This window comes from Mustelus asterias, unplaced genomic scaffold, assembly GCF_964213995.1.
Source record: "Mustelus asterias unplaced genomic scaffold, sMusAst1.hap1.1 HAP1_SCAFFOLD_277, whole genome shotgun sequence".
Taxonomy (NCBI): Eukaryota; Metazoa; Chordata; class Chondrichthyes; order Carcharhiniformes; family Triakidae; genus Mustelus; species Mustelus asterias.
In genome coordinates this window covers 99,637-121,818 of record NW_027590242.1, presented here as the reverse complement: position 1 = coordinate 121,818, position 22,182 = coordinate 99,637, and the positions used below count along the sequence as shown (strand labels likewise).

The 22,182-nt window shown below is 46.1% G+C and overlaps 2 protein-coding genes across 3 annotated transcripts; one reads left to right on the top strand and one right to left on the bottom strand.

The window, feature by feature from the left end:
* Window positions 1–6,673: 6,673 nt before the first annotated feature.
* Window positions 6,674–10,932, bottom strand: LOC144486031 (uncharacterized). 2 transcript variants are annotated; one of them, XM_078204140.1, is made up of 2 exons: window positions 10,361–10,443; window positions 6,674–9,826 (listed from the first exon to the last, which is right to left on the bottom strand). In XM_078204140.1, exon 2 carries the CDS (start codon window positions 9,494–9,496, stop codon window positions 8,963–8,965), a length of 534 nt encoding a protein of 177 aa, XP_078060266.1. In that variant the 5' UTR covers window positions 9,497–9,826; window positions 10,361–10,443; the 3' UTR covers window positions 6,674–8,962. The 2 variants fall into 2 exon arrangements, with proteins under 2 accessions (XP_078060266.1, XP_078060265.1); XM_078204139.1 differs by lacking the exon at window positions 10,361–10,443 and adding an exon at window positions 10,822–10,932 and having other exon boundaries at window positions 7,213–9,826.
* LOC144486040 (uncharacterized) lies at window positions 10,681–15,794 on the top strand. Its single transcript, XM_078204152.1, has 2 exons — window positions 10,681–10,755; window positions 13,451–15,794. The coding sequence occupies exon 2, from the start codon at window positions 13,634–13,636 to the stop codon at window positions 15,593–15,595; it is 1,962 nt and encodes a 653-aa protein (XP_078060278.1). The 5' UTR covers window positions 10,681–10,755; window positions 13,451–13,633; the 3' UTR covers window positions 15,596–15,794.
* The last annotated feature ends 6,388 nt before the right edge of the window (window positions 15,795–22,182 follow it).

The window sequence follows — 22,182 nt, the reverse complement described above, 5'->3', positions numbered from 1 at the left end:
ATTGTGGCTGCATCTGCCCACGATTCTGTGCAACCCGCAGCAGACACGGTGTCAACCTATAGTTAAAGTCAGTTTCTGTACAGCAGTTAGACTGCTTTCCATTACTGTGAGGCTGAAAGCGCAGTAATACACGGCAGCGTCAGTCAGCTGCAGACCAGAGATAGTCAAACTGGTGAATTTACTCGATGTCTGAAGCTCTCCAGAGAAACGGCTTTTAGCAAAATCTGCGATATCTTCACCAAATATCGAATTTTTTCCTCAATATAAACACGGGCTGTGTGTCTGGTTGTTGCCGGTACCAATATAAACGTAATTGTTCACTGTAGTATCATAGGTACAATTTAAAGTTAACGTTTCTCCTTCCGTCTTGACATCTGAGGACAGCGACTGAGTGACAGAATCTCCATGACTCAGATCTGAAAAATATGTTCAAACGGAAACAGATCAGACCGACTGAATACTTAAAATGCAGTTTTAAACCATGTTTGCAAAATGAAAGGAAATATGAAATGTATTTGGTGCATAATTACCTGTTAGGAATATTCCCCAAACAACCCAAAGGCTGATTAGCCGCATTATCGTTGTCACTCTATAAAACGGAGTTGGATATTTGCAGACACCCGTTTGAAACCTCACCCTGTATATTTTGCTGCCGTGTCTCGGGATGCTGTCACTGCATTTCCCTGTGTCCGCGGTGGTGCTGTGGGGTTGGCAGCTGGTGAACTGGCTGCAAGTGAATGGATTCACCCCGAGCTGGGTTCACTCAGTGTTCTGATAGGGCGAATGGTTTCCTAGTTAGACACGTGGGAAGAGATTTTATAACCGGAAACATAGGTTTGTTGTTGTTTTCTTTAAATCCGGCTTCAATTTTACACTTCAGACTCACTCTGATCACAATGTTTGCCTAACGCTCTGTTATGTTGAGCGAGCCTCTGACAGTTTTTGTACAGGTTCAGCCCAGCTCTGTCTCTGTGGGACTCAGTGCGCAGTAATAAACCCCGGAGTCTGCCAGCTCTGTTTTAGACACTTTCAGCGGGACGGTGCGGGTTGTATCATTGAGCTCCGCTAAAAAAACGGTCCCCTGAGGATCTCCCTGTGTTTCCGCTGTATTTATTTGCCTGCAGCGGGAACTCCATGGATCCGCTGGGATACTGACGGTACCAGAACAAGTATAGAGTGTTCGCACTTGTAGTTGAATAATTACAGAACAACCCTACATTGACTCCTTCAGTGACGGCGACTGCAGGTATCTGTGAAACAGAATCTCCTCGACAATGCCCTGTAAAAACACAAAGGAATATTAAGTTACACAATGCGCCTGCACTCTGTTTCCCCCAGGACTTGCTCATCAACCTGAACATAACCTCAGAGAGAAATCAGACAGCTGAACAGAAGCATATTTTTCACAGTTCAGTGGCTGGAACGGGAAGGTGCTGGCGGTGATTAAATAAAACTTCCAACATAAACATTCTGTACTTTCTAACGAGATCAGTTCCTCACCTTCATTCCCTGTGACTGGAACGGGAAATTGCTCAGTGTCTGTGTGTTTGAAAGTCTAGTGATTGTCAAATCATTTTTTGTTATCAGAGAAGTTTGAATTTCGGCCTAACTCGTCCTCTCTCATTCCCTGAGGGGAAATGTGTCGACTGCCATCAAACAGTGTTCAGTGTTGAAATCAGCGAGATCCGAATGACTATTCGAAGTTGGGATCAATCCATTCCTCTGATCACCTCCCCTCACCCCCTTCCACTGAACGAACTGCCCGACAGAATATAGTGTGTGGTAAACATGCGAAACACAGTGTTGAGCAACTTGTGAACTTACCAGTTAAAAGAGCTGCTGCTGTGATGAATAAATATAGGGTAACAGGAAACATGTTTGCAGAGCGCTCGCAGTGGATGTGACCAGAAAGGGTTGAAAGCTGAAGTTGTTTTCGTCAAGAGTTGGGAAGAAGTTGAGTCATATCCGGGCCCCTATTGATTGGTTCATTGCTGCCAACCTCATCATATGACATGCAATTGGCTTCAAATAATAAAATTCAGTCTCACCAATTCCAATTCAGAATTCTCGGAAGAAGATATTTGGTGAGGTATGTAAATCAACAAGCCCCAAAATGTTCTCAATGACCCCATTCCAAACCTGATTGAACAGAATCTGATGTGGAGATGCCGGCGTTGGACTGGGGTGAACACAGTAAGAAGTCTCACAACACCAGGTTAAAGTCCAACAGGTTTATTTGGTAGCAAACACCATAAGCTTTCGGAGCGCTGCTCCTTCGTCGGATGGAGTGGAAATGTGCTCTCAAACAGTGCACAGAGACACAAAATCAAGTTACAGAATACCGATTAGAATGTGAATCCCTACAGCCAGCCAGGTCTTAAAGATGCAGACAATGCAGATGCAGAAATAGGCAGAGCCCCCAGGATGGGTAATTAGCAGTAAAAAAAAATTAGCAGACAAGTCCCTCCACCCACATTGTCTCCATCTTTAAGACCTGGTTGGCTGTAGGGATTCGCATTCTAATCAGTATTCTGTAACTTGATTTTGTGTCTCTGTGCACTGTTTGAGAGCACATTTCCACTCCATCTGACGAAGGAGCAGCGCTCCGAAAGCTTATGGTGTTTGCTACCAAATAAACCCATTAACCTGGTGTTGTGAGACTTCTTACTGTGAACAGAATCTGCCAGCAGAGGGCACCAAATCCCTGCATACTCATTAGAAGGTCACGTGGGTCCAACACCGAAGCCAAAAGGGATGAGTTCCTGAGTGAGGTCACAATGGGGCTGGTCCCTGCATTGTGTCTCAATCATCCCATTCCCATTCACTGTGATACTCAGTCAGACAGACTGGCGGCGCTATGTGACAGTAAGTGAAGAATTATGTTCATTAACACAGTTTAGCAGATTGACGACAATAGATTGTAATCTGATTTAATATAGTTCACGGTATATATATATATAATATATATATCATAGAAATCATAGAAACCCTACAGTACAGAAAGAGGCCATTCGGCCCATCGAGTCTGCACCAACCCACCCAGGCCCTACCCCTATATCCCTACATATTTTACCCGCTAATCCCTCTAACCTATGCATCCCAGGACACTAAGGGCAATTTTAGCATGGCCAATCAACCTAACCCGCACATCATTGGACAGTGGGAGGAAACCGGAGCACCCGGAGGAAACCCACGCAGACACGAGGAGAATGTGCAAACTCCACACAGACAGTGACCCAAGCCGGGAATCGAACCCAGGTCCCTGGAGCTGTGAAGCAGCAGTGCTAACCACTGTGCTACCGTGCCGCCCATGTATATATATATGGACAGGTTGTAAAATGGAAACTTACGCACACATACAGATATATCGTTCCTCTTTAACCTTGGACTCTTATTTATCTACTTTTACAGGCGGAATATGTGCAGTAACTCAGTCTCTGGTGCCGTTAACTGTGCAAGAAGAAGGTTTAGCGCAGTTAGATTGTGAATAATCAGACCAACTATGCAATTGCATCAGCAGAAATAGGCAGAGCACCCAGGATGGGTAATTAGCACTAAAAAAAATTAGCACTGGGAAAGGGAAAATCTCAGGAACATTTGTGATGGCTGTTGACGAGTCTGGTTCCTCAGTATAGGCGGCATGAGCGCGGAGGATGGAACGGCCGATTACTATGCTGTGAGGCACAGCGTCAGGAAAAGCACATAAACCTCAGCGCATTCAGTCAAATGTTTTTGGGGCCTTTATCTGAGACATTAGTTTCTTTCTAGCTTTACAGAGTCAGGTTTTTATATCAAACGTTTGGATTGCTGTCCCTGCCCTTGTTGAAATCAATGGGGAGCCTGTCTGGGAAATCAGAATTCATAACTGTACCCCAAGTGATATCAGCTCAGTAAATAACTTGGAACATAGTGTGCCGGCCGAGGTGGAGAATGCCGACAGGCGTGCAGTAATGCCGCTCATTATGGGCTGTTCATCCTGCCAGTTAACTGAAAAGGATCCCAAGGCAGTGAGTCTGTGTCACTGGGTTCTATATCAAAAACAAAATGTATAAAAGTCTGGGATTGAATTTAACCAATGAAGTGAAAAATGGTCCTTTAGAAAGCAAATCACCGAACAGCACAACCAGGACATCAGAAAGGTCCTTGGACAGCAACTGTGCCTGGTGTAGATTCGGACAGGCAATAACTCACATCTAACAGTATGTTGTTCCTTCTCGTCTGAAGTTAAATAAGGAACGCAGATCAGGAATATATTTCACTTACTGGGAGACTGGAGAAAGTTTTCCAGGGACAGCTTTATATAAATGCCCAGTTCTCTGATGAAGCACAGGCTACAAACATGCCAGGACTGTTCTTCTGCCGGTTTTTGTACGACCGATATTGATCTTCACTGCACAGAAATAGGTGGCGGTGTCTGTGATCTTGGCGTCGCTAACATTTAGAACGTTTCGAGTCCAGATGACCCTTCGTTAAATTGTTGTTGTGAGCTGCATTATTTGTGAGAATGAGAGTGACGGAGTGGGATTGATCCACAGCCAGTGTCACCAGTTTGAGGACAGGAGGGGAGAGAACTTAGAGAGAAGACTAGAAACTGAATCGAGCAATGAGCAGAGAGGGAGAAGTGTGTGTGGGGCACAGAATTGTTTGCTCTGAATTTATGTCCTGTACTTACACTGATAACTTCTGTAAACTCCTTTTGCAGGGAGTTCGAGGGAGAGAATTTCCAGATGGGAAAGTCAGAACAAACATCATATCAAAATCTGACAGTCACTTGATTCATCAGGACCTGAATATCATCAACCTCTGAATGTGGAAGGAGAAATGTTTGTCTGTTCTGTCTGTGGGGAAAGATTTTAAACATCAGTGTAACTGGAAAAGCACCGAGACACACATACACCCGAGTGAGAGTGTTCCAGTGAACTGACTGTGGAAAGAACTTTAACCATTAAACAGCCTGAAAAAACATCATACCATTCAGTGTGGAGAAATGTACAGGTGTTCTGTGTGAGGCTCCAACTGATCATCCAACCTGGAGAGACAAATGAATAATTGAATCGCGGAGAAAGCGTGGACATATGGTGACTGTGGGATGGGATTAATTTTCCCTTTTGAACTGGGACCTGATCAATGCAGTCACACTGGGGAGGGACCTTTCACCTTCTCCATGTGTGGAGATGGATTTACTCAGTTATCCAGTCTGTCGACACACCAGCCAGTTCATACCCAGGAGAGGCTGTTCAGATGCTCCATGTGTGGGAAGGAATTTACTGACTCATGTGACCTCCTGGCTCATGAGCAAGTTCACACTGAGGAGAGCGCATTCACCAGGCCTGTGTGTGGCAACAAATTCACTCAGTCATCCCAGGTCACTGAACATCAACATGTACACAGTGATCAGAGACTTTTTAAATGTTCTGACTGTGAGAAGAGCTTTAAAAGCAAGAAGTATCTGCAAATACACCAGCGACTTCACACTGGGGAGAAACCGTTCATCTTGTGTGTGAGTGGGAAGAGATTTGTTCAGTCATTTGACTTGCTAATTCACCAGCGACATCACATTGGGGTGAGGCCATTCACTTGCTGTGTGTGTGAAAAGGGATTCACTCAACCACACCAGCGAGTTCACACTGAGGAGAGGCCATTTATTTGCTGTGTGTGTGGGAAGGGATTCACTCAGACATCCCACCTTGTGACACACCAGCAGGTTCACACTGGGAACAGACCATTCATCTGCTCTGAGAGTGTGAAGGGATTCATTCAGTCATACCAGCTTCTGTTGCACCAGCGAGTTCACATTGGAGAGAGGCCATTCACCTGCTCCACGTGTGCTAAGGGATTCATTCAGTGATCAGACAGTCTGGTGCACCAACGAGTTCATACTAAGGAGAGGCTATTCACCTGCTCTGTTTGTGGGAAAAGATTCTCTCAGTCTTCCCAACTCCTGAAACACCAGCGAGTTCACACTGGGGAGAGGCCATTCACCTGCTCTGAGTGTGGGAAGGGATTCACTCAGTCATCACACCTTGTGACACACCAGCGAGTTCACAAATGACTGCAAGAATTAGATTCTGCTTTTAATCATATTGAAGACTGAATGTGTGGGTTAATCCTGATGTGTGTGAGGAAGCCACTCTCTTCCATGGTTTAGAGCTCCTAGATATGGAACAGAAGCTCCTTTACAACTATGTTTAGAGTCAGGAAGAATGCTGGAAACATGCTGTCAAATCAGAGATTGGTGTAAAACTGGGATCTGTTCCTGACTGAAAGTAAAACGGCAGGTTTAACTTTACAGTCTGAAAATAGTACGAAGATTGAAAATGTTTGTGTGACATTCCTGGATCTACAATGTAAGGTAATGATAACATCAAGTTACATTTCTATCTGGAACCTTTAACCATCTCTCACCTTCCATTGACTTCACTGTGATAGAAACTGACTGTTGAAATCTGTCAACATTAGAAACCTATTTCTAAATAATTTGCAGGTTCTTTACCGTTGGGATCTTTCTCTGTTCGCTCCACTCAAGGTATTAGATACCAGACTTTCTCCTGTGAATATCCAGCTGGAGTATTGGGCTCTGATGTGTTTCTTTGTTCATCTTATTGACTCTAAATATTGAACCTTGTAGTTTCAGACACCAGATAATCAAATCCCCAACAACAGATTGTCTTTTACTGACTTTATTAACAGCACTGCAATAATACAGACAGAGTAATTCCTCACATGGTTCCAGTACTCAGTGAAATACTTATTTTTTATTCATTCATGTGATGTGGATGTCACTGGCTTGGCCAGCATTTAGTACCCACCCTAATTACCCTTGGACTGAGGAGTTTGCTAGGCCATTGCAGAGGGCATTTAAGAGTCAACCACATTGCTGTGAATCTGGAGTCAAAGATGTGCCAGACCAGGTAAGGACGGCAGATTTCCTTCCCTAAACACATTCGTGAACCAGATGGGGTTTTTTTTACAACAATCGACAACAGTTTCATGGTCATGAGACTTTTAACTCCAGATTTTTATTGAATTCAGATTTCACCACCTGCCGTGATGGGATTCGAACCCTGGTCCCTGAAGTATTACCTGGGACTCTTGATTACTAGTCCAGCGACAATATCACTCTGCCACTGCCTGCCTTTTATATGAAATTTATCTGCATCCCCGAGCCTGTAATGGTGTATTGGTCTGTAATTTTAACATAATCTAATTCAATATTCCTTCTTTAATATCCTGTCTACCACTTCCCTATTACCTGGTGAATTTGTTAATTGTTATTATTACTGGATTGTCACAGGTTTCCATGTGTTTAACATGATTATTTGGTCTGTACCTGAATTTTATGATTTTTTGATATAAGTTACACAGCAATTCAGCCTTGTGGCTGTGAGCCTGTTTCTTGAATGAAATATCATTCGATTTAAAAAGTTACCCAGTCTGCAGAACAGAGATAATACAGTGGATTCAGAACTCTCTCCTCCTCAGCTCTGATCTAACAAGCTGCAGCTACACTAGAGATATTCATGTTTAAATTGTTCACGACAGTTGTGATCTGACCCTGTTCAAACTGTAACCAGAATGATATCTGTGCATTGTTCTGAGTGTGAGCACAGGTTGTGTCACTGTCACAAACAGATACCATTTCCTTGGTTCAAATCTCCACACAAAGACCAGCTCTTTACACATCCCCTTTCTGCACAATCACAGCAACATGAGCAAGGATATGAGGCTCATTACTTTTCACCCACATTTCATAACAGCAAAGGCTCCACTGTACAGGAGCACACTGACTGGAGAAGAGTCTAATCAGCCTGCAGGCTCCTGTTAAATACAGAGCAGCAGAGGAACACGCTGACAGTGTAACACTGTCTCATCAGCCTGCAGGCTCCTGTTAAATACAGAGCAGCAGAGGAACATGCTGACAGTGTAACACTGTCTCATCAGCCTGCAGGCTCCTGTTAAATACAGAGCAGTACAGGAACACACTGACAGTGTAACACTGTCTCATCAGCCTGCAGGCTCCTGTTAAATACAGAGCAGTACAGGAACACACTGACAGTGTAACACTGTCTCATCAGCCTGCAGGCTCCTGTTAAATACAGAGCAGTACAGGAACACACTGACAGTGTAACACTGTCTCATCAGCCTGCAGGCTCCTGTTAAATACAGAGCAGTACAGGAACACACTGACAGTGTAACACTGTCTCATCAGCCTGCAGGCTCCTGTTAAATACAGAGCAGTACAGGAACACACTGACAGTGTAACACTGTCTCATCAGCCTGCAGGTTCCTGTTAAATACAGAGCAGCAGAGGAACACACTGACAGTGTTACACAGTCTCATCAGCCTGCAGGCTCCTGTTAAATTTGCTGAGACGATTTCAATTTAAACCAGGTTTGCAGGCATCATGTTCCATTCACACATCAAAGAAGAGAGAGATGTTTTGGGACAGGGGTGAAGTCCAAGAGTCAGAAACAACAAGCAGATTTGGTTTTAGCTTTATTGATCACAGGACTGTGACCGATAACTTCCCTGGATCCCAGCGCCAGGAGAGACACTCTGGAAAATATGGGGAGCTGAGAATTGTCCATGAGAATAACCGAAGGCGTGAGAACTGAAATAATCTAGAGTTCGAAATGATAAAAGGCCCCAAAATGAAGCTGGTAGCAGGACATCAATTAGTCTCCTCTTCCATTGGAGAAATATTAACACAGCACTGCGCATTTCCATAAAAACTGACTTAGTGACATTTATCTAGAATATCAATAACTCCTATAACAGGGTTGGAGTTTAACATGAGCAGAAACACACAATGGAAGTGATTGACAGAATCCCACCCTTGCACAAAAACTTACTGATGTCTCAATAGGTGTTGTGACTGAATAAGTCCCTTCCCACAGACAGAGCAGGTGAGCATCCACTCTTCAACACAAATGCATTGGTGTGTCTGCAACTCACTCTTCTCTCATTCGTAATGTTTAAAAAGTAATTTTTCAGTGTGAACATGTTGATGCAAACTGAGAGTGTCTAACCGAGTGAATTCCTTCCCACACTTGGAGCAAGGGAACGGCCTCTCCCCAGTGTGAACTCGCAGATGCCTCCGCAGGGTGGATGACTGAATGAATCCTTTCCCACACACTGAGCAGGTGAACGGCCTTTTTCCTGTGTGAGTCTGCTGGTGTCTCATCAGGGTGGCTGACTGAGTGAATCCCTTCCCACACACAGAACAGATGAACGGCCTCTTTCCAGTGTGAATGTGTTGGTGTTGTTTCAAGTGCTTTTTGCTCTTAAAGCCCTTCTCACAGTTGGAACATTTTAAATGTCTCTTATTGGAATGAGAGCGTTGGTGTGACTGCAGGTGTTGTGACTGAACAAAACCTTTTCCACACACACAGCAGATGAACGGTCTCTCTCCTGTGTGACTGCGACGATGAGTTTCGAGATGGGAAGGATAATTGAATCCCTTCCCACAGTCCTCACATTTCCATGGTTTCTCCATAGTGCCAGTGTCCTTGTGTCTCTCCAGGTTGGATGATCAGTTGAAGTCTTGTCCACACACACAACATATGTACAGTTTCTCCCAGCTGTGAATGGTGTGATGTTTCTTCAGGCTGTGTAACTGGTTTAAGCTTTTTCCAGTCAGTTCACTGGAACACTCTCACTTGGGTGTGTGTGTCTCAGTGCTTTTCCAGTCACACTGATGTTTGAAATCTTCTCCTCCAGGCAGAACAGACAAATATTTCTCCTTCCACGTTCAAAGTCTCAGGATATTCAGGTCCAAATAAGTCGATACTCAATCTGATTTTTATGTGATGTTTCCTCACCTCACCTGTAAAAGGAGTTAACAAAAATCGTCACGGTCAATCGAGATAGAAATTCAGTCCAAAGATGTGCGAGTTAGGTTGATTGGCCATGCTAAAAAGAAAATTGCCTCTCTTGTTCCCCCAAATCAGTAAATCCCTGTACCACACACTCTCCCTCCTCCCTGGGCTGAAATCCAAACCCATCTCACCATTTCTTTCCTCCACTCCCAGTTTTCTCCCTCCCTCTCCTCTGTCTGGGTTCAGTTCTCCAGCTCCTGTCTGCAGACTGACAATAAAACCAATGGGTCTTATTGGGGGTGTTGGGGCCTCCAGCGGGTGTTTGTGAATCCTCCCCGCCCACCTCCCAGGGTTTCCTTCCTTCCCAGAAATCAGAGTCCTCATTGATTTGAGGCCAAAGTGTAACCTCTTATTTATTGTCCCCCTCCCCCATCCTCTGATGTGAACCATCCTCCAGTGGCTGAGCCAGGATGGGGCCGTTAACCTGGGCCTGTTCCCGGGAGGGAGGGAGAAGCCCCGCAGCTGCAAACCAGGGAGCTGACAATGATTCTGAAGGGTTTGCGGATCCACAAAGTGTTTCCAAATCCTCCCAGCCACCGCCTAACGCTGACTCCGCTTCTCCGGGACAAACAAGCGCCAAGGACAGCAATGACACTGCGCATGCTCCACATCACAATGCCCGGGCACTGATTGACGGCCGCTCCGGACCAATAGGAATAGGGGGCGGGGCTGGAGGACCGAGCGGGAGCGGTTGGTCCTCCATCCAATCGGACTGAACGAGGGGCGGGGCTGAGGTGTCCCCATGGAACGCACGGGAAGGGGTTCGCATGCGCAGTAATGTTACAGTCTGGAGCATGCGCAGGAAGCAACGGCGTTTGCAGCACGCAGTGTGGGTGATCGCAATCGGAGAGAAGTTCCTCTGTCTCATCAGCAGCCGGTCAGGATGCGGAAACATAGAGGGAGCAATGGAACCGGCGGATGGACGTAGAGGGTTTCTAAATACCTGGTCAAGGCCCCAAATCTCGAAAATGAGCCCGTCGGTCTGTGTTTGCAGCTTCCGGTCTTTTTCCCGAGACGAGACTCAGGTTAACGGCCGCCATCTTGATTCAGCAGGGAGGAGAGCGCATGCTCTCGGTGACGCAACATCGAGTGGGCGGGGCTTCATGTTTCTGCTTCCCCTCCAGGTCCGAGCTCCCGGTTCGATAGCACAATGAGCAACAGGTTTCTAAACAGCTTCACCCACCCAGGCTGCAGCTGCTGTTTGCAGCCTCGATGAGTCCATGGGCCATGTACATATTCAGTGTGAGAGGTTGCAAACTCTGTATAGTTACCTAAAGCGGTTACACAGCTTTTGGTTACACTTCAGCCCCAGGCTCCTCATGTTTACATCGAAACATACATAGAAAATAGAAGCTGGGAGTCGACCGTTCGGCCCTTCGAGCATGCGCCGCCATTCATTATTGGCATGGCTGATTATCAAATTCAATACCCTGATCCCTGTCGCCCCAAGAGATTTATCTAATTGAAATCAGACTCTACCTCCACTTTTGAAGAACGTGAATTCAAAGATTCATGACCCTCTGAGAGAAAAACATCTCATCTCTGTTTTCAATGGGCAATGCTGTTTTTTAAAACAGCGACTCCCTCGATTCTCCCCTGAGAGTAAACATCCTCTCCAGATCCAAAACAGAAAATGCTGGAAAGTCTCAGCAGGTCAGGCAGCACCTTTTCTCCCCCTTTGCTTCTCCTTTCCCCCTTTTTCTCAATTTTACCTCCCTCCAATCCACTCCCCCCCCCCCCCCCCGCCATCTTCATCCATCACAACTTCTTCAGCTTCTCTGCTGTTTGGCCATTCACACTTCTATACTCTCTATGGACTGCCATTAGCATCCTTTCCCCTGGTTCCTGTGGCTTGGACCCATCTTTCATTCCCTCACAGTGTAAATATCTCCCACTTTCTATGCCTTTTTAATGCTTTGACGAAAGGTCATCTGGACTCGAAGCTTCAGCTCTTTTCTCTCCTCACAGATGCTGCCAGATCTGCTGAGATTTTCCAGCATTTTCTCTTTTGGTTTCAGATTCCAGCATCCGCAGTAATTTGCTTTTACCTTTCTCTCCATATCCACCCTGTCAAGAGTTTTCAGAATCTTGAAGGTTTAAATTAAGTTGCCTCTTACTCTTTTGAAGTCGACCAGAAGCTAAACTCAAGCAGAGCCTGTCTCACTGCTCCTCATCTGACAATCCACCTATTCCAGGTATTAGTCTACTAAACCTTCCATGAACTGCTTCTCATAAAGCAGTTAAGGAATAATATGCACTCATATTCTTTCTTAAATAAGGAAACCAATAATGTACACACTGCTCCAGATATGTCTAACCAATGCCCTGTGCAACTGAAACATAACTTCCCTGCTTTTACTCAATTCCCCTCATAATAAATAATAGCTTTCTGAATTACTTGTACCTGAGACAATATTGCGATTTTCTATCGTGATGGATTTTGGATACTTTTTCTTAAACAGGGGGTTAGAAGGGGAGGATTTACACACAACAAGCTCAAACCAAGAGTTGTCTCTTCTGATATAGGCTTTCTGAATGGGATAAGTAGGTAGATGTGAATGGAATGTTTCCACTTGTTGGTGTTTCTAATACTGGGAACCATGAACAGACAACAGAGACGAATAAATCAACAGGAGGAGATATTTATTTCTTCGGACAGTTGTTAGAATATGGAACTCACTGCGACTGGAAGTGGTTGAGACAAATACTTTAGATGCTTTAAAAAGGAAACCAGATGAGAACATGAGAGAAAAAGGATTAAAAAGTTGAGCTGAAAAGCTGAGTTAAGGTGAGCAGAATGAGAGGAGATTTGTGTGGATTAGAAATTCCAGTACAGATCAGGGCAGGGGTGGGAGGGTGGCGGCGGAGGCAGTGGCACAGTGGAACTATCACTGGACTAGCAATCCAGAGACCCAGGATAATGTTCTGGGGACCTAGGTTCGAATCCCACCACAGCAGATGGTGAAATTTAAATTCAATTAAAAGTCTGATGATGACCATGAAACCATTGTTGATTGTCGTAAAAACCCATCTGGTTCACTGATGTCCTTTAAGGATGGAAATCTGCTGGCCTTAACTGGTCTGGCCTACATGTAACCACAGCAATGTGGTTGACTCTCAAAAGTCCTGTGAAATGGAGGGCAGTTGGGGATGGGCAATAAATGCTGTCCCAGTCGGTGACGCCCACACCCCGTTAAAAATGAATTTAAAAAATAGACTGGCCTGTTTGTGTATTGTGTATCTCATGTATTCATAGAATCCCTACAGTGCAGAAGGAGGCCTTTCAGACCACCCCACCCAGGCTATTCCCGTAACCCCACATATTTACCCCGCTAATCTCCCGAACCTACACATCTTGGGACAGAAAGGGGCAACCACCTAACCTGAACATCTTTGGAGAGTGGGAGGGAACTGGAGCACCCGGAGGAAACCCACACAGACACAAGGAGAATGCGCAAACTCCATACAGACAGGTAACCAAGGCTACAATCGAACCCAGGTCCCTGGTGCTGAGAGGCAGGAGTACTAACCACTGTGCCATCCATGTAATTCTTTGTAAACTTATTTTACAGGAAATTGAAGAGAAGGATCTGCAGTCTGGATGATCGAATCTCACGTCAGACAGAGTCAATCGGTTCATCGGGATCTGAAAATTTGTGCATCTGAAGGGATTTAATTGACCATCTCAGTTGGAAACTGGTGAGAATCTGTTTCCTTGCTCCTCCTGTGGGAAGGGATTGATACAGCTGGAAAACATGCTGACACGACAGCGAGCTCGCAATAGTGAGAGTTCATTCACCTGCTCCGTGTGTGGGAAGAAATTCATGTGTTCGTCCAACCTGCTGGCTCACCAACTCGATCACATTATTCAGAAGCCTCTTCAAAGCTCTGACTCTGGGGAAAGCATTGAAACCTCTGAGGAACAGGCCCAACACCAGCTCCTTCACACTGACGAGAGACCGTTCAGCTGCTCCCACTGCGGGAAGAGGTTCAGCCAGTCCTCCCGCCTTGCAGAGCACCAGCTCCTTCACACACACGAGAGACCGTTCAGCTGCTCCCACTGCGGGGAGTCGTTCAGCGACTCAGTGCATCTCACTGAGCATCAACCAGTTCATACCAAGGACAGGCCATTCAGCTGCTCCCAGTGTGGGAAGAGATTCACTCAGTCCTCCCACTGCACCGTTCACCAACTGGTTCATTCTCAGAAGAGACATTTTAAATGCTTTAAATGTGAGAAGACCTTCAAAAGAAGGATTAGTCTGCTGAGACACCAGGACACTCACACCGGGGAGAGGCCGTACCCCTGTTCTGTTTGTGGGAAGAGATTCGCTCATTCATCTCATCTTCTGACACACAAGCGAGTTCACACTGGGGAGAGGCCTTTCCTCTGCTCCCTGTGTGGGAAGAGATTCACTCGATTTTCACACCTTTTGACACACAAGAGTATTCACACTGGAGGGAAACCATTCACCTCCTCAATGTGTAGAAAGGAAGAAGTTCAATCAACTGACCAGCTGACACACCAGCGAGTTCACACTGGGGAGAAGCTGTTCACCTGCTCGGTGTGTGGGAAGGAATTCACTCGGTCTCACTATCTTCTGAGGCACCGGCGAGTTCACACTGGGGAGAGGCCATTCCTCTGCTCCGTGTGTGGGAAGATGTTTCCTCATTCATCCCAGCTTGTGATACACGAGCGTGTTCACACAGGGGAGAGGCCTTACGTTTGCCCTGTCTGCGGGAAAGCATTTGCTTCTTTACAACACCTGCTGAAACATCGGCCTGTTCACACCGGGGAGAAGCCATTCTCTTGCTCCATTTGTGGCAAGAGATTCACTCAGTCGTCTGACCTGCTGAGACACCAATACATTCACACAGGGGACAGGCCGTTCACCTGCTCTGTGTGTGGGAAGGGATTCATTGGTTCATCCAGCCTGCAGACACACCAGCGAGTTCACACCGGGGAGAAGCCGTTCACCTGCTCTGTGTGTGGGAAGGGATACACTCAGGTATCCAGCCTGCAGAGACACCAGCGAGTTCACACTGCGACAGAACCGTTCACCTGCTCTCAGTGTGGGAAGGGATTCACTGATCCATCCCACCTGCAGAGACATCAGCGAGTTCACACTGGGGAGAAGCCGTTCACCTGCTCTGTGTGTGGGAAGGGATTCACTCAGGTATCCAACCTGCAGAGACACCAGCGAGTTCACACCGGGGAGAGGCCGTTCCTGTGCTCTGTGTGTGGAAAGGGATTCGCTCAGTCGTCTGGCCTGCTGAGACACCAACGCATTCACACCGGGGAGAAGTCGTTCACCTGCTCTGTGTGTGGGAAGGGATTCACTGATTCATCCTATATGCTGAAACACCAGCGAGTTCACACTGCGACAGAACCATTCACCTGCTCCCTGTGTGGGAAGGGATTCACTGATCCATCCCGCCTGCAGAGACACCAGCGAGTTCACACTGGGGCAAAACCGTTCACCTGCTCCCTGTGTGGGAAGGGATTCACTGATCCATCCCGCCTGCAGAGACACCAGCGAGTTCACACTGGGGCAAAACCGTTCACCTGCTCCCTGTGTGGGAAGGGATTCACTGATCCATCCCGCCTGCAGAGACACCAGCGAGTTCACACTGGGGCAAAACCTTTCAACTGCTCCATGTGTGGGAAGGGATTTACTCAGTATTACAGCCTGCTGAAACATAGACGACTTCATGTGTGACCGGCAACGTTGGATTCTGTTGTTTCTGCGCCCTGAGATAAACAATAACAATTGGATGAATTGGGGAGGCAGTGGCACAGTGGGATTATCACTGGACTCAGGGTAAGGCTCTGGGGACCCAGGTTCGAATCCCACCACAGGCAATGGTGAAATTTGAACTCAATTAAAATCTCGAATTAAAAGTCTAATGACAAACCTTAACCATTGTTGATCGTTGTCAAAACCACTCTGGTTCAGTCATGTCCTTTCGGGAAGGAAACCTGCTGTCCTTACCTGGTCTGGCCTACATGTGACTCCAGACCCACAGCAATGTGGTTGACTCTCAAATGCCCTCTGAAATGGAGGCAGTTAGAGATGGGCAAGAAATGCTGGCCCAGCCAGTGACGCCTACATCCAGTAAAAATTAATTTAAAAAAGTTCCTCAGTATCTCAGTAACCTCCTCCAGTCCCACAACACTCTGTGTAAATACAAGTTGTTGATGATTATGCCCTGAGATAGAAAATGTGAACCCGATTCCCCTCGTCCACCAACACAGCAACTTCTTCATAAAAATTAATGCACATGGGATTGGGGCGAATGTATTGAGATTGAAAACTTGTTGGCAGACAGGAAATAGAGTAAGATTAAACAGGTCTTTTTCCAACTGGCAGGCAGTGATTATTGGGGTAATGCAGGATCAGTGCTGAGACCCCAGCTAGTCACCTGCCATGGGTCTTCTGTCTTTTTCCCCCCGTTTACAATGCATAATTTCTCAATTGTTGCTTCTTAATATTCTCATTGATCCACTGGAGCAAGCTGAGAGGGGTGATTGAAGGCAGCAGTGCTGGTGAGAGATTAATTGAATTGTTTATTTATTTAATTAGTCAGCTAGTGTGTGTATTTTTTTGGCCTTTACTTTAACAGCAGTTTTTCAAGTTTAAAGTGAAAACTAGAAGTGGGCAGCAAAGGAGTCTGGGAAGGGTTTTTATTTTAACTTTAAAAGTCAGTTACCTGGGAGGTTCCCCCTCATTGATCCACTGGAGCAAGCTGAGAGGGGTGATTGAAGGCAGCAGTGCTGGTGAGAGATTAATTGGATTAATTGAATTGTTTATTTATTTAATTAGTCAGCTAGTGTGTGTATTTTTTTGGCCTTTACTTTAACAGCAGTTTTTCAAGTTTAAAGTGAAAACTAGAAGTGGGCAGCAAAGGAGTCTGGGAAGGGTTTTTTAAGCGCGTGAAGTATAAAAGGTAGGCTGCAGTATACAGCGGGTAGCGTCGGGAGCGGGCAGTGAAGTGTGTGGGAAGCAGAGTGTGAGCTATAAGACTTTGGCTCACAGGGCTTAGGCTGAAAGGGCGAGTAGGGGTGAGTTGAATTCATTTTTGCACTTTCTACCTGGTACTGGCAAGGTATCTAGAGGGGATGGGTGTGCAGGCAGTGCAATGTTCCTCTTGCACGATGTTTGAGGTGAGGGACGACGACAGTGTCCCTACTGATTACACCTGTGGGAAGTGCACCCATCTGCAGCTCCTCCAAAACCGTGTTAGGGAACTGGAGCTGGAGTTGGATGAACTTAGGATCATCAGGGACGCAGAGATGGCCATAGACACAAGCTTTAGGAATACAGTTACTCCGAGGATTGAAAACAGATGGGTGACGGTGAGAGGGGCTGGGAGGAAGCAGTCCGTGCAGGGATCCCCGGTGGTCGTTCCCCTTAGCAACAAGTATTCCGCTTTGGATACGGTTGAGGGGGATGACATACCAGTGGGGAGCCGCAGTGAGAGGATCTCCAGCACTGTGTCCGTCTCTGTGGCTCGGGAGGGAAAGGGGGAGAGCGGGAGGGCGATAGTTATTGGGGACTCGTTAGTTAGAGGGATAGATACGAGGTTCTGTGGCAGCAAAAGAGACTCACGGATGGTATGTTGCCTACCGGATGCCAAGGTCCGTGATGTCTCAGACCGTGTTTTCCAGATTCTGAAGGGGGAGGGGAAACAGTCACAAGTCGTGGTGCACATTGGTACCAATGACATAGGTAAGAGAAGGGACGGGGATTTAAAGCAGGAATTTCTGGAGCTGGGCTGGAAGCTGAGAGCCAAGACGAAACATGTGGTCATCTCTGGTACGTTGCCGGTACCACGTGATAGCGAGTTGAGGAACAGGGAGAGAGTGCAGTTAAATATGTGGTTGCAGGGATGGTGTAGGAGGGAGGCTTTCAGATACGTGGATAATTGGAACACGTTCTGGGGAAGGTGGGACCTGTACAAACAGGACGGGGTGCACCTGAACCAGAGGGGCACCAATATCCTCGGAGGGAAATTTGTTACGGCTCTTCAGGGGGGTTTAAACTAATTTGTCAGGGGAGTGGGAAAGGGAGTTGTAGTCCAGAAGTCAGTGAGGGTGGTGAGGCATTGGGGAAGGTATCAGGGTCAAGGGTGGGTACTGGTAGACAGGAAGGTGGGTTGAAGTGTGTCTACTTCAATGCAAGGAGCATCCGGAACAAGGTAGATGAACTTGGGGCGTGGATTGGTACTTGGGACTACGATGTTGTGGCCATTACGGAGACGTGGGTAGAACAAGGACAGGAATGGTTGTTGGACGTTCCGGGGTATAGATGTTTCACTAAGTGTAGGGAAGCTGGTAAAAGAGGTGGAGGAGTGGCATTGTTAATCAAGGATAGTTTAACGGCTGCGGAAAGGCACTTCGTGGGGGATCTGCACACTGAGGTAATATGGGCTGAAGTTAGAAATAGGAAAGGAGCGGTCACGTTGCTAGGAGTTTACTATAGGCCCCCAAATAGTAATAGAGATGTGGAGGAAGAAATTGCTAAGCAGATTATGGATATGTGTGGGGGTCACAGGGTAGTTGTCATGGGGGACTTTAACTTTCCAAATATTGATTGGAACCTTTGTAGGTCAAATAGTTTGGATGGGGCAGTTTTTGTGCAGTGTGTGCGGGAGGGTTTCCTGACACAATATGTGGATGGGCCGACTAGAGGTGAGGCCACATTGGATTTGGTACTGGGAAATGAACTGGGCCAAGTGTTAGGTTTGGTTGTGGGAGAGCAATTTGGAGATAGTGACCACAATTCGGTGTCTTTTGTTATTGCAATGGAGAGGGATAGGGCCGTACGGCAGGGCAAGGTTTACAATTGGGGGAGGGGTAATTATGATGCGATTAGGCAAGAATTAGGGGGCATAAGTTGGGAACAGAAACTGTCAGAGAAAGGAACTAATGAAAAGTGGAACTTTTTCAAGGAACAAATACTGGATGTCCTTGATAGGTATGTTCCTGTCAGGCAGGGAGGAAATGGCCGAGTGAGGGAACCATGGTTCACAAAAGAGGTGGAATGTCTTGTGAAAAGGAAGAGGGAAGCTTATGTAGGGATGAGGAAACAAGGTTCAGATGGCTCGATTGAGGGTTACAAGTTAGCAAGGAATGAGCTGAAAAAGGGGCTTAAGAGAGCTAGGAGGGGACATGAGAAGTCCTTGGCGGGTCGGATCAAGGAAAACCCCAAGGCTTTTTACTCTTATGTGAGGAATAAAAGAATGACCAGGGTGAGGTTAGGGCCGGTCAAGGACAGTAGTGGGAACTTGTGTATGGAGTCAGTAGAGATAGGCGAGGTGATGAATGAATACTTTTCTTCAGTGTTCACCAAGGAGAGGGGCCATGTTTTTGAGGAAGAGAAGGTGTTACAGGCTAATAGGCTGGAGGAAATAGATGTTCGGAGGGAGGATGTCTTGGCAGTTTTGAATAAACTGAAGGTCGATAAGTCCCCTGGGCCTGATGAAATGTATCCTAGGATTCTGTGGGAGGCAAGGGATGAGATTGCAGAGCCTTTGGCGTTGATCTTTGGGTCCTCGCTGTCCACGGGGATGGTGCCAGAGGACTGGAGAATGGCGAATGTTGTTCCTCTGTTTAAGAAAGGGAATAGAAATGACCCTGGTAATTATAGACCGGTTAGTCTTACTTCGGTGGTTGGTAAATTGATGGAAAGGGTCCTTAGGGATGGGATTTACGACCATTTAGAAAGATGCGGATTAATCCGAGATAGTCAGCACGGATTCGTGAAGGGCAAGTCGTGCCTCACAAATTTGATAGAATTTTTTGAGGAGGTAACTAAGTGTGTTGATGAAGGTAGGGCAGTTGATGTCATATACATGAATTTTAGTAAGGCGTTTGATAAGGTCCCCCATGGTCGGCTTATGATGAAAGTGAGGAGGTGTGGGATAGAGGGAAAGTTGGCCGATTGGATAGGTAACTGGCTGTCTGACCGAAGACAGAGGGTGGTGTTCGATGGAAAATTTTCGGATTGGAGGCAGGTTGCTAGCGGTGTGCCGCAGGGATCAGTGCTTGGTCCTCTGCTCTTTGTGATTTTTATTAATGACTTAGAGGAGGGGGCTGAAGGGTGGATCAGTAAATTTGCTGATGACACCAAGATTGGTGGAGTAGTGGATGAGGTGGAGGGCTGTTGTAGGCTGCAAAGAGACATAGATAGGATGCAAAGCTGGGCTGAAAAATGGCAAATGGAGTTTAACCCTGATAAATGTGAGGTGATTCATTTTGGTAGGACAAATTTAAATGTGGATTACAGGGTCAAAGGTAGGGTTCTGAAGACTGTGGAGGAACAGAGAGATCTTGGGGTCCATATCCACAGATCTCTAAAGGTTGCCAGTCAAGTGGATAGAGCTGTGAAGAAGGCCTATAGTGTGTTAGCTTTTATTAACAGGGGGTTGGAGTTTAAGAGCCGTGGGGTTATGCTGCAACTGTACAGGACCTTGGTGAGACCACATTTGGAATATTGTGTGCAGTTCTGGTCACCTCACTATAAGAAGGATGTGGAAGCGCTGGAAAGAGTGCAGAGGAGATTTACCAGGATGCTGCCTGGTTTGGAGGGTAGGTCATATGAGGAAAGGTTGAGGGAGCTAGGGCTGTTCTCTCTGGAGCGGAGGAGGCTGAGGGGAGACTTAATAGAGGTGTATAAAATGATGAAGGGGATAGATAGAGTGAACGTTCAAAGACTATTTCCTCGGGTGGATGGAGCTATTACAAGGGGGCATAACTATAGGGTTCGTGGTGGGAGATACAGGACGGATATCAGAGGTAGGTTCTTTACGCAGAGAGTGGTTGGGGTGTGGAATGGACTGCCTGCAGTGATAGTGGAGTTAGACACTTTAGGAACATTTAAGTGGTTATTGGATAGGCACATGGAGCACACCAGGATGATAGGGAGTGGGATAGCTTGATCTTGGTTTCAGATAAAGCTCGGCACAACATCGTGGGCTGAAGGGCCTGTTCTGTGCTGTACTGTTCTATGTTCTATGTTCTATTCTGATTTAAAACCATGGATAAGCTCAAACCACTTTTGGATAACCTGTGACTCCCTGATCAAGAATCTTACCGACCACTGCATGCCATCCTGGTCACCGTATTATAAAAAAGATATCTCGGCACTGGAGAAGGGTACAGAGATGATTTTTAATGATGATACCAGAAATGTAGAAAGCAGCTCACCACCACCTTCTCAAGGTCAATCTGAGGTTAGCAATAAATGCTGGCCAAGCTCGCGATGTCCACATCCCATAAATGATTTTTAAACTGTGTGTTTGGTTATCCATCAGGAAAGGATTGACACGCTCACGCTTTCTTGAAAAATTAAGGCTGAGGAGTAACCTAATAGAGGGCTTCAAAATTATAAAAGGTTTTGAAATAATGTTTCTTCTTTTGGAGAAAGGCAAAACTGGAGACCATCAATACAAGACAGTCGCCAAGAAACCCAATCGGAAATCCAAGATAAATTTCTCCACCCAAAGAGTGGTGAGAATATGGAAATCATGACCACAGGGAGTGAAATGAACAGTATCGATGTCTTTCAGGGGAAGCTCAACAAATATCTGTGTGTGATTTTATAACTCATTCAGGATTTATTTCAAAAAAACTAAGAACAATAAGGTGACAGGAGATATTTTGAGGCATCTGAGAGTCTGTATGTGTGTGAGGGTGTCTGTGAGTGTCTGTGTTACTTCTCATTGGTTTCACACCAACCTTCCTCTTGCTGAGCAGACATTCTGGCCCCTGATAAACCCATTGAGTGATTTGAATGGTACAATTCAGAGATTCTTCATCCAGGGTGAAACCACAGGCTGACTGTGTGCTGTGTAAAACCAGACATCTACACAACCTAATCCCACTTCTCCTGGAACAACGTGAAGTGACTACAATTTTCCAGATTGATTTCTTTGCTCTCAATATTATTTCAGATAGTTCATAAATTCCATGAGTACGTTATCCTTTAACACACCTATGGTGTCCAGTTTAAATACTTTCCTCAGTCTGACCAACATATAGCAATGGAATTGCTGCTATTACAGGGATCCATTCTGTAAATCTGATTCCAAGGTTCTCTGGAGTAATGCATTGATCCAGACCTTCCCAATTAACACCAATCCATATCCCCATCTGAGTTCCAGATTTTAATATGATTTCTCAAAACACAGGCAGCAAAGTGGCACAGTGATCAGCAGTGCCAGGGACCTGAGTTCAATTCTGGCCTCAGGTGTTACAAGGAAGCTTACATTAACACTGCAATGAAGTTACTGTGAAAATCCCCTC